Source organism: Anoplolepis gracilipes, chromosome 7, assembly GCF_047496725.1.
Source record: "Anoplolepis gracilipes chromosome 7, ASM4749672v1, whole genome shotgun sequence".
In the NCBI taxonomy this organism is placed as follows: domain Eukaryota; kingdom Metazoa; phylum Arthropoda; class Insecta; order Hymenoptera; family Formicidae; genus Anoplolepis; species Anoplolepis gracilipes.
In genome coordinates this window covers 7,479,611-7,499,621 of record NC_132976.1, presented here as the reverse complement: position 1 = coordinate 7,499,621, position 20,011 = coordinate 7,479,611, and the positions used below count along the sequence as shown (strand labels likewise).

The 20,011-nt window shown below is 33.1% G+C and overlaps 1 protein-coding gene across 7 annotated transcripts in view; it reads right to left on the bottom strand.

The window, feature by feature from the left end:
* Nucleotides 1-20,011, bottom strand: part of Dpr12 (defective proboscis extension response 12) — a 253,352-nt gene that overhangs the window by 67,841 nt on the left and 165,500 nt on the right. For all 7 annotated transcript variants that reach the window (XR_012047088.1, XR_012047089.1, XM_072896338.1 and 4 more), the window contains one exon: nt 19,026-19,187. Coding sequence is in view for 5 of the 7 variants with exons in the window: in XM_072896338.1 (XP_072752439.1) it covers nt 19,026-19,187 (162 nt within the window). In the remaining 2 variants the exon portion in view is untranslated. The remainder of the gene's footprint in view (nt 1-19,025; nt 19,188-20,011) is intronic.

Genomic DNA, 20,011 nt, shown 5'->3' with positions numbered 1-20,011 from the left:
ACTATTCGATAATATTAAAGTCAAAACGAAAAAATTAAGATATTTTTATTTAACAAAATAAGTATTGATTTATTTAAAATAGTATTAATAATCGAATTATAAGACTCTGTTCTTTTCTGACAGATTGTTGATAAATATACTATTTTGATTTTATAATCATGACAATAATGCTACGAAAAAATAATGTCATTTCTTATAATTTATTAAATACGTATCGAGAAAACTAAAATAGTACATTTGTTATATTATACGATTTAATATAATTTGTACAGTGTTTCTGTATTTATTATATAATAAAGGAATAAAGAGATGATAAAAGTTTAATGCGCGTTTTATATTTTCCTTTGAATAAATGAACATTTGCGGATTCACAAAACAATTTTCGAAATTTCGTATTAAACGAGCGCGAAATACTACTATCAACATTATTAACCGCGTATAAATTGTTTAGTTAAATTAATCGCGCAAATACGTAGGTATATCCGCGAAATGCAGCTCGTTTAGCACTCGGACCACGTAATGCGTAGTAAGCATCTCTCGTCCGTCGACTATCTATAAAACGTGTCCTCACCTCGATAGCTCCGAACATAATCCAAAGTGCTGCAAGCGCTCATCCCGCAAAACAAAACTCTCCCTTTCCGTTGCCGTCCATGGACGACCATTCGGTACATCCTACGAAAACCTAGTCATTTTATTTAGAATCCGCTAGGTAGCTTCGATTACTCGCCCAAGGCTGCGTCGATTTTCGAAGCTCGTTGCGCATTGCACGAGGCGTTGGGTCGCGCAAGAACGAAAGAGGACGAAGCTGGCGAGGGAAAAGGAGATGAGGGAGGGAATGCAATCGATGCACTATGCCGTAGGAAAAGCCGGCGAGCTCGTCTGTAAAGAAATTCTCGATTTGAATCTCGAACAGAGTTCAGTTAGTTTCGACGAATATATCTTGCTGCTCCTTCTAACACAGATACGTACATGTATCTGTGTACGGTTTACAGTTTTTGCGGCTCTGTCAAAATCGTTTCTTTTATGTGAGAAGCAATACTTGAAGCTCATACAGATTCTCGTTTCAGCTCTTTAACGTGTATATTTATTTCTACGCTCGGTCGATGACATTGCGCGAAACTTGCAGCGCGTTTAATAACTCGAGAATTTCAACGCCTGCGCAAAGAAGCGTGCGTAAAGTCGATGCGACTTCCAAGGTAATACTATACTAGTTAAATATTCCGAAGATAGTTCCGTTTATCAGAGAGCTTACGCGTCGTATCTAAGTTTTAAATAGATTTAAGACGACGTTGTGCGCACATTAGCATGAAATTTGTATGAACTTGATATTAATAAATTTCAATATAAGCACGTATATCCATAAAAAATAAAAACATTTTAAATATATGTTTTTAACATTTAAAGATTACCATATAATCGCTGTGACTTCGCTTCAATCTCTTCTATATACTTTTAGTGATCATTTTCCGTGTATATATATATATATATATATATATATATATATATATAAAATCTCTTTTATTTCTATTAATAATTTCTCTCTGGAGAATCTCAAGAATGCATTTCGAAACGTATAAAAAGCTGAGGGAGAGACTCATTATTTCGTTAAGTAACAATTCGGTAGAGCATAAAAAGTAACTGCGTTACTCTCGCATCTCAATTTTCCTCGTGTCTGTACAAAGACGCTCTCAGCAGGGGAGTCTCAAGTAGAGCAACAGAATGAAGCCATACCCGAGCAACGTTTCCATTTTCACGCGGTTGAAAATATCCACGTGAGACGCAAAGTGTCGGACCGCAGTTTTAAGGCAAGCCGCAGCCTATTTCTCTCGCTAAAAAAGAAGGAGGAGAAAGGAAAAAACGCTGAAGAAGGCGGAAGCGTCGAGGCGGAGCTCGCAGATTCTTTACCCCCCCCCCCCTCCCCCCATCGTCTTCTTCTTCGTTGCCGGTCCTCGTCCTCGTTCCCGTCCTTGTCGTTGTCGTAGTCGTCGTTGCTATCGTTGTAGGCGACGTCGATGTCGTTCCGCGAGAGAGAAATCGATTTTATCAGTGCCCCGGAGAGACGTCGCCGACATCGCGCGTAGAAAAACAGAAACAACTGTTGAAGCCCGTTCTTCGTAGCCGAGAAACGTCGAAAGAAGAAGCTCGGGACGAGGTATAAGGAATCGATGTGGGATAAAACCCAGATTGCACGCGATTGTACGAATCGCTCGTGTCGGGAGTGATTCTTATAAGGCGAGAGAAAACTGATGCGATTTTCCGCGAAATCGCGTTGCGGCACGGTTCGCAGAGCAAAATTATGTTACTCGCGTAATAACGGCGATCGATGATTCTTTCTGGATGAATTGCCGGTAATTCTTCTCTCTTTCTCTCTCTCCCTCTCTCTCTTTGCGATAGAGTGAATTGCGTTTGTGTGATGGCAGCTTTAGAATCATGATTATCGAAGCGCGGTACAAATACAGTGACTATTTTTTTTTTTTTTTGGCTTTTTCTCAGCGCTGGAATTTTTTATCACTTTCGAATGTTTTATAAAGCATGCAGAGCCACTCGATGTAATGAAACGTAATGCTCTTGTTCTACATGATCGAAAATCACAAAACAAAGTAAATATAAACTTCACTCTGAGAAAAAAAAGTGATAGTTTCTGCACAAGTTGTTTGAGAGTAAGTTTCGCGTCTTGAATATCAAAGTCAGAGATATCGGAGCTTCAGTTATATCACATTCTATAAGAGAGTCAAAAGAAAGCATATCTTCGCGAAACTTTTGTTTTTTACAGATATAAAATATTTGCCGTTATTTTGGCCTACGTTAAATTAATTTTGTTGCATTGCAAGATTATCGGCGAGAATGTATTGTCTCATAGCGCGTTACAGGTAGGTGATCGGGCTCGGTGATTTACGATAAAGAATATGTCGCACCAGGCGCAACGTGAAATATCGTTCCACGTGGTGCAATAAGATCGTCGTAACGAGTGGCGTCTTTTCTCGATGTTACAGGAGGATCCGCCCGTTTGAAAAGTTTCTGTTCGCTTAAAACCTCGACAGGGAAGGTATATAAAATTGACCTCGTGACAAGAGAGAGGAGAGCTCCCAGAGCGGATAAAAGAAAGATCTGTGAGAACTTGTCGATACTAAAGGACGGGGGAAATGCACGGAGGAGCACCTCGAAGAGAAGCTCGACGCGCGAGAGCTCCAAGCTACCCTGGTGTTGTCCCGGAATACAATCCCGGCAGCACGCAACTGTGTATATAATGCCTGTCTGTCGTGAATGTATATCGATGCAGGGCGAATGCGAATGTAGTCTACAGGTAATCCCTAAAACACGTATCATCCTGCTCCTGAATCGCGCCAGGAAATAAAGTGTCTTTCAAGCGCATGGCGTGTCCCTTTCGATATTCTCGCTAACACAACGTTTGCTTTACACGCACACGATGTGCAACGGAACATTTTTCTTTAATGCGACGAGAAAACGTATCTTACATAAGTTATGATATTGTTCACAGACAGCTGCGAGCTTTTCGCGCTCTCTAGTCTTACAAAACATTTTTTTCTTTTCTTGGAAAATTTCCTCAGTCACATTTTTGAGATTTGATCCAACTCATCGCTTTGATCGTTTTGAATTATCTCGCGATTGCAATATCGCAGTATAACGTCATAGGTTACATGCGACTAAGACGAGAGTCACCTTCAAGAATTTGTTGGTAGGAGCAAAAGAAACGCAGCGGAAGATGTTACAGAAGGAAAAGCATTGGCCTAGGATATAACGTGGATTGCAAAGAATGCGTAGCTCGTATTTGAAAGCACGTAGAGAACTAGATAGGGAAGTACATACGCCTCGAAAGCGAGCATATGTTGCTGAATTGTACCTGCTGTAAAAGAAATTGTCTTCTGTTTTTAAGTCTTAGTAAATATTCTTTTGTGTCGCCTACTTTTCCGCATGTGTTGCTTTAAGTCAGTTTCCTTATAACAAACAATGTTCGGATATTTCATGCTTTACTTGCACTTACTAAGAAAAATATCTTGATAATACAAATATCTTGATGTTATATACAAATACAGTATATATATATATATATATATATATATATATATATATATATTGTATAAATCTTTTTATATTGTATATGTATGTTATATAGAATATATATAAAAACTGTGATTATATATTAAAAATAGTTGCAAATGGTTTACAAGAAATTGTCGTATAATTGTTAAAAACCTATAATATTCAGACATATAAAAATATATCATAAAAAAATTAAAAAAAAAAAAAAAAACTAAATCTATTTCTGAATTTTTATAACTTTCTCAATATAAATACTTTTTTATGTATAAAGTGGAATATATAAAGTGAAATATTTCTTTTCTCATGAAATTATTAAAAATGACACGCTTTAAGCTAACTATTATTAACTTAAATTCTCGAATCATAAAATATCTTAATTAAGAAAATTGCCATTATTAGACTGAGATTGAGGCTAATTTTTATTAAATAAATAATTAAATAAATGTTATTCGTAAACAGTGTTGCTACCACAAGCCATTATTACATAACGTGTAATCAACGTGCACAGATTGTGCCATACACCATTCCACATGCATCCAAACTCGGGGGGAAGTTCCCTCAAAGATTGCTGATGGCAAGTCCGTGGTTGCACCCGGATTTACGGTCGACTAACTTGCTCCGCAGCTTGTAGATCTCACACTGCCTGAATTTCCCGGCGTAGTTCCGTCTTAACTCAGCCATATTACATTCAAATGGCCGGATTGCTACATTTAATGACGAGACATTATCGTTTCGAATGTCTCACGAAGAAATTCAACAGAACGCGATTGGCTACGTTTATCAAGTATATGTGTTGGTACTTGGCTATGTATAATACAAGTGTGTATACGAAACGTAACGAGCCTGTATTCGTGAGTTAAATATATTTCACGGAAAACAAGTAGTAAAATTGGAGTAGACCTCGTTATTGACGATCGAAGAAACTTTGCCAATTAGTATTGTACAGCGAATTTCAACTTTTTTGCCTTTTTAGCTGAACAATGTACGCTCATTGTCTATTGATCCAATGCTACTAATTGTAAATTTTTCAACGAACGTTGTACTACATTTTAATCGAATAAGTAACAAAAGAGATCTAATGTATAGGAATCTACTAATTTTAATTTATGACAATGAAAATCTCTTTCAATATCGAAATTATAAATCTGATATTGTATATGACATTTTTATACGCTGTCGACAAAATAATATATAATTTTTCTTGTAATATAATGATATACATATAAAAATTATAATTTAGGTTTATCTAGTATAATAATATATTTTGAACATAATAAATTGATTAAATTATTTTCTCCATTTATATCAGATGAATACCATATAAAATGCTACTAGCATTTTATTTTACAATTGTTGCAGTCTCTATCGTCTTTTATCTTTCATTGCTCGATGATAACCAGCAACTTTTACGATACGATAAAAGGCTAAAAATGTTATTTCCCAAGATACTTTGCTAAAAGACTCGTTTAACAACCAACCCGTTTGTCGACTTCATCACCAATAATAATTTCTTTCTTCGTCAAGAGGTACAACAAAATATATTATTCTGCTGCACGTTATACAATCTACCGCATGTTATACAATCTACGTACTTTAAGTTGCAAAATAATGTAACGTAGGGACTCTCGTGTGTTTCATACGAGTCCCGTAACGAGGTGTAAAGGCCGCGCCAACGAACAAAACTTCTATCGTCAGGATAGCGTTACACGTTCATTGGCGGCAAAACGAAGGCGGAAGCTGCGGGCAGATGGAAAGATGGTATGAGGTGAAGGGAAGTCGCTCAGTGACTTGTGTTTGAGCATCAGATACAGAAGCACTTCGGCTCTTTGAAGCTCCAAAAGTTTTCCCGGAGGCGCCACGAATACATACACGTACTCTGACATATCCATCTGCCATATGTATTATAATACAGCAGCTGGGTTATAGAAGAAGCAACGGAGGAAGAACGCAACTTTGTGTATTTGATAATCAAAGAAATTTCGCCTCGGGCTTTGGCCCGGGTTTCAAGGTAACGTCGAAAGTACCCCCATAACGGTCGATTTATTGAAAAGCTCGACGTCGACCTCGTTTCATTTCGAGGATCGATATTATCAATTTCGCGCCATAGATGTAAGCAACGACCAAGAGCGTAGGTACTTTCAATCTATTGAATCGAAATTATTTTTTCTACGATATATCGTTATTATTGAAATGAGTATTTAATTGCGCGAGATATTATTCGATTCTTCGATCAAAATTAATTAATAAATACAGTTCAGTTAGATAATATGTAAGACAATTGCAAATCGTTAAAATATTACGTGCATACATTGTGCAAATCACTTAAGTGGTTTTTGTTGATTGTATTTCGCTTTCCCGAAAAAGAATGAAGGATGAGAATAACAAGATTCCTTACATCGCACGACAAAGGGTCAATCTTTGCCGGTTAGACTTTGCTCGTCGCTGAGTTACCGTCTTAAAAAGTAAGTCGCAGTAAAGCGCAGCGACATCGCGGGATATTGCATCACCGTTTCAGGCCCTTTATGGCGAGTCCCAAGCGAACCGGGAACAGAACATGGACGATTAAGGACATTTCGCTAGCTTGGAAGATTCTCTCTCAAGACATTACAAAATCTCTCGTCGAAGACTTGTTAAGGTTAATTTCGCTGTGCAATTCGTGACGATGTACTTTTATAAAATTGAATCGTTCAATATCTTTTAATATCCTAAGTTTTCTCCTTACATTTTATTAAATATCTTCTAATATGACTTTTGCCATTTTTCTTCTATGTCATGATAATTAAAATCTAACGAGGTGCAACCCGATAAAAAAGAACAGCTATGAATAATATCAAATTAATTTGCTGACGAGTTTAAATATTAAATTATTCTTCTGTCTGTCTTTCTTTGTCGCCTGCACAGACGAGATAGTTCTGCTGACTCATTATTCTTTCATCCTAATGTTACTTCCGTCACGTAATGGTAATGTGTACTTACGGAAATTAAAAAATCTTTTTTAGATCTCATACACGCACGTTATTATCAGCGCCAAACTAATTTTATTATTATCGTAATAGGATTTATGAAGCGTAAATTCTGCCGTGATAAAATTTTGTTGTCAGCTAATGTTATTGGATTAGCTTATGTCGGAAAATGTCCATCATAATGAAATGAAGGTAGTTTTATGCATGTCACTTAACTGTCAATTATTTTTATTTTAATGGTTTTATTAAACTAAATTCAGAAACAATTTGTTTAAAGTATAAAATTTTGTAATAAGACAATGTCTTGAATATTCTGACAATACAATATAATTATTGAATATCATATAAAGCAAAATTTTTAAAAGTTAGAAATACGTTTATGTAACATCAGTAAATATACCACATTTGCATTTCCTGCAAGAAAATGTTATATAAATTAAAATAATTTTTCGAAAAACAACAAAAGAAAAATTACGCAAACATTTACTTTTAACAAAACAATGCAAATAATTATTTTTCTATGTCAATTTATTCTGTCTTAATGGATGTAAATGAATAATTGCCAACTATTATACTTTATATATATATATATATATATACACATATATATTTCTTTTCTTTTCTAATTTGATTAGAGTAATAGTTAGTAACTGATCTCTCTTGGATATCTATGTTAAAATTAACGTATTTCAGAGAAAATTAAAGTAATGATTGGTACGATCTGACAGATCTTTTATAACCGCTTAATGTCTCGTAGATTTAAATAATGCTGATATTTGTCATTGGCTCCTAGTTTTGTATTTCTTTTTGTGAGCGCTATTGATCAATCAAACATATAACCAGTGATACATTTTTTAAAACATTTTAATCTACCAAAAAACTACGACAAAATTAAAATATAAGATTATATCGACAATAATAATAATTTTTCATATTAATTTATTTGTATATATTTTCAAAAACCATAATTACCCGTTTGCCGTCAGCGTATTATCATTTTATAGCGTCACAATTCCACGCAAACTTGAGAGCGCATAACTGTTAATTCTGTTATAAGGTAAGGAAATGTTGGGAACTGCTTATGTCCAACGAGATTCTTCCTGTCTCGAAGACTCGCAGACTCTGGATCGCAGAGTCTGACAGAATATTATAAAATTCAAATGATGTAGTAACTATCATAATTCTACTTCTGAATATTGCGGACCTTTAATGCGCGCTAATATTATATTAAACAACCGGAGAAGATCAGACCGTCAAAGAGCAAAATATTATAGGTGGAGAATTAGTTATTCATTATTCATTACAACGTTAAAACTTGGCGAACTTTGCTGCTTTCTCGCGATAATAAGTCGCACGGAAAATTAATCATTCATTTTACGTGCAAGAGCCAGTGCGTGATAGCTGTTATTACTATGCGTGTTATTGCGGAAGCGATAAATGTTTCTGTGGCAAACTTTTACTTTATCAATTATTACATGAAATCATAATAAATAGAAAAATTTAAAAAATGACAACTATCAATAATAAATTAACAGCTTTTTATTTATTACGAAAATTATGTATATGTATAAAATCATTAAGAAGAATTAAAAGAAAAAACTTCATTATTTAAGTTATGTTATTGAAATAATTCACAATATATTTCAAATTCATTCTTTCAGATCTTTCTATAATAAAAACAATATCTCTTATGTAATTATAAATTAATAATATTACATTTTATTTGTGAATGCAAGATGTATGTATATGAATTTGTATATAAAATAATCTTAAATTTAAATATTATACAATTTTTGTATAAAACTATTTCGTGAAAACCACGTTCAGATAAAGCTATGGAAATGTATTACATTAAATTCTATTATTAGATTAAGTTAAACATCATGTAATGTTTAACTCTAATTAAGATACAAGAAACTTTTTTAAAATACTTATACTATTTACTAATGAACATTGCACGTCTGCAGCAAAAAATCAATTGTTTCGGCATGATAACAATCCTATGTTGCTCACGTCGGATTAATTATTCCACGAACCGCTTGCTAAAGATGTCGAAATTATCGTGGCGCGTATAACGAGGCAGTCCGATTGAAAAGTTTAAATTGGCGGTGAGCATGAAAGATTGTCGTGTCGCGGCTACCCTGTAATTTCAAGTTTGCTCACCCTTTTTCGTCCGTGTCCCCTTTATCACTTTTATCGCACGCGTCTCACAATTGAATCAAAAGCGGATTTAATCAGTAACCTTCTACGATCTCGCTTTCTCTCATTAAAGTACAATAAATTTTCGAACGGTTCTATAATTTCATTAATTTTCGTAAATCAATATACCAAAGCGAAATATAAATGTATTTGAGTTATCTTTAATTCTGTTATGTCTATAAAGTATCGTAATCGTATAGTATCGTAGTGTAGACAAAAATCTCTTCAAAGTTCAATTTCAAATATAATTATGAATAAAGAAAATATAAATTTAAGTGAAGAATAAGGATTTCATAAATGTGGAACATGTCATCTATAATATATCTTTTCAATATTCCTGACATATAAAATTAATTCACGAGTAATTAATTTTAATTTTAATTAAATTAATTCACGTCTTTTTTTACTTTCTTTCATATTATGTTCTTATGGGATAATTCTAAAATACTATCTCTCGTAAAAATAAATGATATTTTATTTTCAAAAAGAATCAACTTCTTCTTAATTTAAATTATCGTAATCAAAATTGAACTCAATGCTTTCTCCTTATTAACTTCATTATAATTTCTCAATTCTCAAAATCAATTTTATTGGTGATTAAACTTCACAAATTTTGATGTCATAACGTAGTTAGACTCTGGATTTTAATGAACTGTGAGAAAAGAGAATAGCATCGCTTCGCTAATAAGATAAGATTCTACGTCGCTTTTATCGATCTCGAAACGTTATGTAGTGTTCCAATTTGCATTGCTCGATTAAATCTTCCCTCACACAAACAGACCATTCGCGATGACAACTTGTCACTATTACTCTTCGAATCGATAACGCACACGTACTTATAAATTTTTTAGCGATACTCTCAACTCACACCGATATAAAGAGGGAGAAAAGGGGGGGGGGAGGTGGGCATAGGAGAACGCATCGACAAGAGGGTGTCGCGTCGAAGTACGAAGAGTCGAGGGTGCGTCGACGCTCGGGGGCGTCGGGTATTCACAAAAGGTCCGCAAACTCGGAGGAAATTGCTTTCCCTCCTCACTTAACTCAATTATTCGTTACTTTCGCCCCGTTAAAGCGCATATCGCGAAAGTTATCCTCTCTCCTCTCCTGTCTGCCGTATCGTCGTTCCCGCATCCGAAACGCGACTAAAATGCGTTATCGTGGATATAATTCTTAATTTCAATCGAGGAAAGTCGTCCTTACTCCTTCTCCCTTCTCTGTTAGGACCTTTTGCCCAGCACTTTCGAGAAGCCATCCACAGTAAACTCTCATTCCCTTGTCCCGTGTCGTAATGCGTTTGCGTTACTTAAGTTAGTTATGCCGGTAGTTGCTTGCAGATTAATGCAACAAACGACAAGCGAGTTACGCTAAAAGAAGTTTCTGCCGTTTATGCTAATACATTGCAATTTTATGCCAGCGTATAAATAGCAGCATGGTAAATAAAATAACGTTTTGCAAAATACAATTATAAAAGTTCTAATGTCGACATGTCTATTTACGTTGTTATTGTCCAATATACAGTATAAAATTTTAACACATAAAATATAAACTCGTTTAACTCGATCGAGATAAGACGATAATTATGTAACGTAAATTTCACATTTGTATAGATATAAATTACAAATGGAAGAAATATATGAGTGTAATTACTATTTTACACAATTGTGATTTATGATTTAGGTTTCCTGTAAATTAAAATTGGCGATCTACTTCATATTAAATTTCTTAAAATACAGCTTTAATATATCACAACATATCATATTGCTTACAAATCATTTTCGTCTTGTTTTCGAAAAGCTGTCTCATTGGTTATCCGCTTTCGTATTATCGTGTTATTTAGGTTACTCGAGCACGCTAAGTTGTTTACTGGCAGATGTAATGAAGATTGAAGTTAAAACTAGAAGAAAGTTAAATACTCGTTCGTTATTTATGTTAATTTGTTTAGGTTGTATACTATCCTGTTTTTATGTTGTTACTCCGATCGTTGAATATTTAAAAAAAATAAACCTAAATATTCCCTATAAATTATATTAGAAGACTTGACGTCGTATATATTTTATAAGCCGAATTTTCACTTGTATGCGTTCTTTAAATAAAATTACTAGGTATATTATACATCAGATGGGAATTAACAATTGGGTATCAGCTTACAAACATGATTTGTTTTTATCGATTGTCGCAGTAAAAACACATAAGAAAGTATACATTATTTAATATCTTAAATCTATAAATAAATTTATACAATAGTAAATAAATATTTTTTTTCATTATTCTGTTCTATAACTGTATAGTGAAAATTAAATGTCTGTTAAGTACATATGTTACTACTTATTAATTTTCATATGTGTTTATAATATTATAATACGTACAATATATTTATACACTATGCTTATTACATTCATAAAATATGATAAAAGTTTTACAATCTTAATTCTCATTAATATGTCATGCATGCGTATAAAAGTACTTAACTAAATTATAATATAAAAGAGTGTTTTGTATATTTTTATAATTTGTTTCACTGTTAATAAAATATAAGTAAAATTTTAATTATTGTTTTTTCAGTATATGTATATTCAAATTAAGTCCTATTCATTAAATATCATTTATATTTAATCTGAATAATTAATATGCTTAACTATTTATTCAAATATATTTATCCTATTATTTTATATATCTCTTATAAATTTTTGTTTATTTATAAATTTAAGATTAATTTAATAAATAGTAAAATTTACTGTGTGTTCATTTCGATAACTTGATAAAAACGAATCATATTCGTAAACTGATATCCATCGTTAATTTCGACATATAATATTTCTCTTCTGATTTCCCGTCCGTCGTACACGAATTTCCGAGAGCTCCGATTCCAGCTAAATCGTGACCTATGCGTAACATACTGCACGTAGTTATGTCATATGTGCTCCAGCTGGCGCATACAGGGTGCATAAAAATTCTCTGTCTTGGCGAACAGTAAAAATTGGTGTGCTTTAGCGGCGACCCTGGAAACCCTGCCGATCGAAAGTGCGATCAAATTGGATTTTTTTCTTTCCGAGGGCGACGCGATCCACCGACCGTTATACACCATACGGATATAGATTTATTTCGTTCACCACTCCGTTACATGGTCCGAATGTTGATGGGATCTGGAAAACGCGAACGCTTCGGTTTTACAACCGAGCGTGGGTTAGTATCGTTTTGTCGTAAATAAGTTACGTCAGCTGCAAACGCGGTATTCGCAACATCCATTTCGATTGTGTTGCCGTATAGAACTATGTTATGTATAACTACTTGCAAGAATCGCTATCTGAAAAAGTTTTAACTCACGCTACGTGATTGATGTTTAATAAAGCTCGAATGATTTCTAACGATCTCTCTACCAATAGAATTATATAGTCAAACATGTGTTTATAAACGTTTGCACGCGAATATTGCAACAGGACAAACAAAGTACATTAAAATACATATATGAAGAGATTATTTTTAAATCATATACCTTGTGTCACTATATTCCGAATGTGCAAACATTAACGATTTACATTAAAGGTATATATCTATGTGAATGATATAAATTCATATTTACTTATTATTATTACAAAATATTAAATTTATTTGTTTTATTAATAACTAAAAAATGTTCTAAATTTTTATAAATAAATATTTTCAAATATATATTTAAGCAATCAAGCAACACCTATTCTCAATACATTATAAATGTAATAAAAATTGACAAGTCGATATATTGTGTCGACAAATCACAAAAGGTTCCGCGACTATTAATTTATTCAAACGTTGTATAACTCGATGAATTGTTTTGCAAGTATAAATCTCAACAATATTTTTTTTGCGCATACATTGTAAAATAAATCAAACAGCTACCCTAACGTTTCTCTCGAAAAACCAGCATGTAAAAATGTTCCATTTTGAAATTTTCACCGTCATGCTTTTTTTTTACCTATCCACATTCCAGAATGCAGCATATATTTCAATTACTCTGTTACAATATTCGCTTATAGACGGAATTCATAAGCATGCATAGTTTGACTGTATAATTCTATTGACGTAGATATCAATATTTGACTCTCGTTAAATATATATATTGCTTTTCGATATTCGATAATTGCATTTAGATTTTTTAATTGTAACTTTCTAATATTTGACTTTAATTTTTAGCACCCTCCAACCATAATTTTCTAACTTAAAATTCCGTCAAAATAAAGAATCATGATTAATAATCATGATTAAAATTGTTATTTATTTACAAATTTGCACATACATAATATCCGGTCCTATAAATTTTTAATTTCATTTAAAACTTCAACAATGTTTTGAACGCTATCAGAAAATACTCATTGCAAAAACATACAATAATTACTGATGCTTTAAAATATTGCCAAGTCATTGTTTCATACGTAAAGTGAATATCAAATATTGTACTATAAATGATTTAAACTTTTGTGTCTAATTTTCACAAAATATCGATCGTTCTGCTTTCAATCTCAAATATATAGAACCCCTTTATGTTTCATAGTGCATATGCATTATTAGCAAAATTATTATGCGTGCACTCGCTCGCTTGAACACGACAAGCTCCACGCAACTATACTCTTCCTATCATAAATTTTCAGCACGTAGCAGTCCGCACATGTGTGTTGTCCGTACCCGCCGAAAGTTCCTACTGTGAAAATATGCAACGGTGGTACGAGCTTAATTAAAGTCGGCACGTTAACCGAACCATTAATTTTCTGTTAACGCAAAAACCTCTAGGTTGCGTATGCTAGATTCTGCGTCGTCGGACCGGAGATGAGAGTAGTGGATTAATTCTTATGGATAAATATCGGGTATAAGTCACATCGAATAAACCACGAACAAGTTGAACATTGGAAACTTAATGAGCTTTCTTGAAGCTTAATGATGTTGGCAAGCTACTTTCACAACCCTCATTTCCGAGAGATTTATTTATCGTTATAAGAAGTCGTGTAATGATGGCTTTAAAAGCATTAGCGCACATTAAAATGATGTAAGATTAAGGGTGCAAAAATAATTGAAGATGAAAAACCCGATCTAAAATCTTCAAAATACATTAACCGAATTATAAGCAATTAATAAATTTCAAAATACATTAACCGAATTAGAAGCAATATAATTAAACATTAAAGCACAATAGTTCTTGTTTCACTCCGATTTATTTACATCTAATATTCCTATTATGTAGATTAATTTTCAAAATAGTGATCAAATTCGCTTTGATCATGAATAATATTCTCTAATATCGCAACAATTACAGCATAATAATACATTCTTACAAGATCGTTCACATATACCATACAGAATAATAGAAAACCGATTAAAGTCTGATTAATTTATAGAAACAGATTTATAGAAAGATCTATCTGATTCTTATGTAATTGACGATCAATGTATTAGACTTACGGATTAACGAACATGACGTGGGAGCGTTCGTATTTTAATCCCGACGAAAGCAAGATATCGTGCGACGCGTCTCGCCAGGCGTAAATCCCTCGGCTTCGTCCGAGATTAACTGCCAAATTTGACCTTCATCGAGGAATATCAAAATCTCGGTTCAGCCCAACGTTTCGCAGCGCAGACGAGCGGGCAGAAACTTAGACCGAAAGCTTAAGGAGTCCTATACGGCTAAGGTGCATTTCGACACGGGTTGGAGTGAGAAAATACTTATCTCCGGCGCCAAAGGGTCTTCTCGTGCTGTGTGTCCCATAAGCGACCCACTTTCTCTGTGTAAGTGTAAGCTAGTAGGTAGATATAAACCAATCCCAGTCGCGCGCAGCCAGCTGTGGCTAAGATGGAGTTTGCGATAAGCGCGAAACGAGCTTTCCATTACTTCTCCGAAGGCGCGTAAAAAGTTAAGCACCTTGACTTACGTACTATGTAACAACTCAAGGTTCGCCTTAATTAATTTCTTTTTACAGTCGTGGCAAGGCTGCCGGACACGTAATTAAAACTGGTATTTAATACCACCGCTTCTCTCAGCTTGTACATTGTCGATATAATCGCAATAAAGATAACTTTCCGACGTTGCCCAGTATTTTTCGGCCGCTTTATCCTACGATAAGCAAGAAGCTCCGCCGTGTTGTACTTAATCGTTAAATGCAAAAGTGATGGAGATTTAAAGCTAAAATATATCTTGGCGTATCTGTCCGATAAATACATATCTTACAGCGTAATAATAGTGAAAGAACTGTAGAAAAGCATTTATATTTATAGAAGTAAAAATATTCGAGGACTTTAATTATATTTTAAACATTATATGATCCACACACATACACACATTTGCGTGAAATAGTGATATAAAAGTAAGCAAATTTGAAAATTACATATTGTACATAAAATCATTTCTCTGGTGTGTGACATAAACTTTTAATTAAATATATTTCCGTAATTTTTACAACATATAATTATTATTATTATTATTTCGTCGAACATCGTCCATCTACAAAAAAAAGAATAAAAAAATAAAAAAATAAAAACTTGAAATTTCGATAAAATTTTATAGAAATGAGAAAACTTTTATGTGTACAAATACATTTCTTTTTTTTTTTTTCAAAATTTCTTTTAGATTTTCTTCAAATATATATATTTACATTCATTACCTTATCAAAAGATTTTCTGCAGCACTTTTGCGAATAGTACGACTGAGTCTAATGCATGGCGACGCGAGAAAATGTTTCGAAAGGTAAAACCGAAACTGGTTGTCAAGAAGGTTTTTCACATAAACGCATCCATTCACATATACACACACGTATACATTATCCGTTCTCTCACTTTTACCACAGACATTGCTGCAGCAAGCTTTCGATTACTCGTAAAGCTTTCCAACGTTCCGTCTTCAATTACACTTAATCGTGGTCGCCATGCTCGCAATAAAACGGTCACCGCAGTATATCTGTCGTTTGCGATAGCTGTACTCGATGCCTTTCGCGCTAAAATGTTTTCTACGACAAAGATAGTGTGAGTCACGAGAGAGCTTCCTATTTCTTTGATACTTTTTACTACAAAGTCTATCTTGATTTATACAATCTTAAAAAGATTATTCAAGAGCGCTAGCCGTTGCAAAGATGGATCATGAAGGAAGAAATATAAAATACATCAGTATGCAATGACGTTCGTATAACGAATCAAAGATCTCTCTAAAAAGTACATGTTCCAGCAAGAGTTTGATTGACAGCAGTCAAACTATCAAAATTTCTGTAATGCGATAAACTTGCAGAACAAATTTCGAAAAGATGGTTACTTCATCTGCGTCTTGTATTTCCTCCATCGTGATTTTACTCACATAAATTCTGGATATTACGACAATCTGATTTATATAATACATATATAATGTACGTTTCTTTATGTCAGTTTCTAAATAATTTAATTACAAATAATTTATATACAAAAAACTATGCGATGTATTGAAGAACGCGAACCATCATTTAGAATATACATGTATATAAAACATTACGTTAGAATTATGGGTAATTTATAACTTTGACAACGCGCGGTTTATTATCGCGAGACGGGTGATCGCTTCAGACATTTCATCGTATCTCTCATGATTTCTAATTAGAACCCGCATAAACTATAGCGAGGGCATTAAACGGGCACTCATCTCGCGCGTTACGTGCTGGTCGGAAATACACACCTACTGTATTATCGACCTTGTGACAAAGTGATCCCCATGCTCAGTGCATAATGAAGTGCCGAGAGTTGCATTGCGGTCATACAACCACACCTGTCGCTTATCCACATTCGTTATCCTTTTCCTCTTGTCGGGACTTAATAAATAGGACATCGTCATGTATTCAACAACTGTCGTTGAATACAGTTGTTGAAAAGTCCATCGATCTTTTTTCGAATTACAGTTCCTCGTATATTGGTTTATATTCAATTTACCTTACAGTTGTTATACAGCTCGAAGCCGTGAGTCATAACAGGAAAATGGATTCTAGTATAAAATTGATTGTCTGGTATAAATCGCGATGTATAAAATGAAAGAAAGAAAGTATTAAAAATATTAAAATAATTTATAAAGCAATATTTTGAAAGAAAGTTTAAGCTTTATACATTTTTACTTACGGTAAAATATATTACCTATTTTGATTAATTCATTATTATGTAAGTGTAACTATTCATTTTACTTTCGTACGTTCATTCATGCTTTAATATAATTATTAAATTACAAAGGTAGAATTTAGATTTCAATGTTATAATCGGCTTTTGATATTATGTTATACACTTGAATACTTATTAATATCCATAATTATATTCTCATTTAATAATTATGCATTTTCGTTATTTTATAACAAATTAAATTTGGTCAATAATTATTCTACATATCATTTCATTCTTCTAATGCATTAAACATAATACTTATATCTATATTATTATAATATTTTATTCCGTTATTACAAATCTGAATAAATTTTTACTTTATGATTCTTGTAATAAAAAACTCGGCCATTCGATTTTCTTTGTAATTTTTTTAGCTGATATTAATTTTCATAAAATGTGCAGTGTGCAAAAAATACTATCCTGTCTCACACAGTCACTAATTTACTTATGATTAAATTTTCGCCAAGTTTATTAGAACTGACGGACAATGATTCGAAGATGTTCTTCGAAGCAAGAGATCGGGGAAAGTAAGCAACGCAGAAACGAAAGTTTTGTAAGCTCACCGGCAAAAGTTTCGCGGCACCGTATTCGCGCCCGAAATTAACATAAGAGAGAGGCCACCTTTACCATCCAGAACTCGATTCTTCAGTAGTCAAAACTTTGGAAGGGTCAGAGATTACCGTAGGGTTTCCGTAGTTTACTCAACGGCGAGCAGAAACTCGGCATCGTGTCTCGTTATTCACGCTGTCGGATTTCTTTCGAGTTCACACGTACTCGGCGCGGATTCGTGTTTGCCATTCCATTAGCCGGAAAAAGGTATGAATATGCAAGAAAAACGTATTATATGCTTATCCGTACCGCTCACGGATTTACGTATTAGTACTCGCCGTCATGTTTAATTATACCATCTAGTGATGTGACGAAAAAATTCTCTATCTTAATATATAGGTAACCAGATATAAAATTTTAATATCTTTCCTTATTAAAGAAGATTTTATACCATTTTCGTGATATATTCGTATCATTTTTTTGTAATATCTTTTTCCATTATGGCATTTTAAATTTAAATGCTAAGTATGTTATATAAGAGAGCAATATCTCGTATTAATCATTAAAATTTTAATTTTTTGCTTAATAATTATTGATATTAAATATCGGTTATGTAATAAAAAAATATTACATATATTATGTAATGTTATGTAGGTATTAGATATATACATCGATGTTTAATGCCAAATTGATAATGCGTACGTTGCGGTGTACATAATCAGCAATGTTTGGAATTATTGATAGAAGGATTTATTACTCTCGTTGCACATATCCCACATAAATCACCCATCATCTTCATATAACGCGTATTATTCAAATATACATCCGATTTAAAGATAGAAATTTGCACGTTGTAACACAAAGGCGTATTTCCTGATCATACTGCGATCGATGGAAAAATAATAAACTGCATGGTCAGCATAAATACGAATTGAATAACTTGTTAATTTTATTAAAAGATTAAGAAGAAAAAGAACAGCGACCAATAAAACGCAAATAAAAATAAATAAAATGGCAAAAGCGAGCAAGTAAAATAACAAAAGTTGAAAAAAAATATTTGGTTAAAATACACTGAATCAATTAATCTGTAACAGAGCTGTTTGTGTGCTGAGTTCACATTACCTGACACTCGTATGTCCCGTTATCTCTGTCCTGGACGTATTTTATTTGAAGAGTCCAATCGTCCGAGCCTTCGGGATGCAGCACTTGAAATCGCTCGTCGTTCGTATATGTGAACATGGAGCTTGTTAAGACGTGAAAATCACGTCGCCGAATCCACGATATCTAAAACAGAACAATTGATTGATGGTAAGTATAAATTATATATTAATGTATATAACGTTTAATCATCAGTTTTATAGCGATAAATCAAAACTTAGTGAAAATTATGCGAAAAAAAAGTTGGATGCAGCAAATTAAAGTGTCAAACGAATAATCAATTTAACTTGACAAACGTATTCCGTCATAACAGAAAATACGACAAACGTATATCGAATTTTAATTGAAACAAATATTAAGTTAACGTAGAGCTGTCAGCGCTCCACTATATTTGCGCTTACATAAATTAGGTTAACATAACCAATTGGATTTCATTTGATGAAAATTATGTGTCAAGCGTTTTTAATGGGTTCTCGACGAGTATACAAAATAATTACATCTGTGTAGACATAAAAAAAGTTATAATAAAATAATGATACAACATTGCTCTCACGTATATTTATAAATAATAGCAATCTATGTATTGCGTAAAACAGAAGAGCAATTCAATATAGCAGTGTTAGATTAAAATCATCCTGTTGAATATATTGGCGCATTGTGTAAATAAAGAGAAAAAGATGAACGATCGTGTTATACCACACGAAATGGAAATGTATTTAACTTTGTGTAACGGTTGTAAAAAATTTCAAAATAAAATACGATCGACTATGTGCATGTACATACATACAATAGTTTCAACATATAAAATCCTATTTTAATTAAATAATAGATTAAAAATGCAATTACGTAATACATTGCGTAAATATTTCATCCGATTTAATTACAATCGAGCTACACATCTAACGAGATATTTTATTTTTAATGTAATGTCAAATGAAGATAAAAATTTA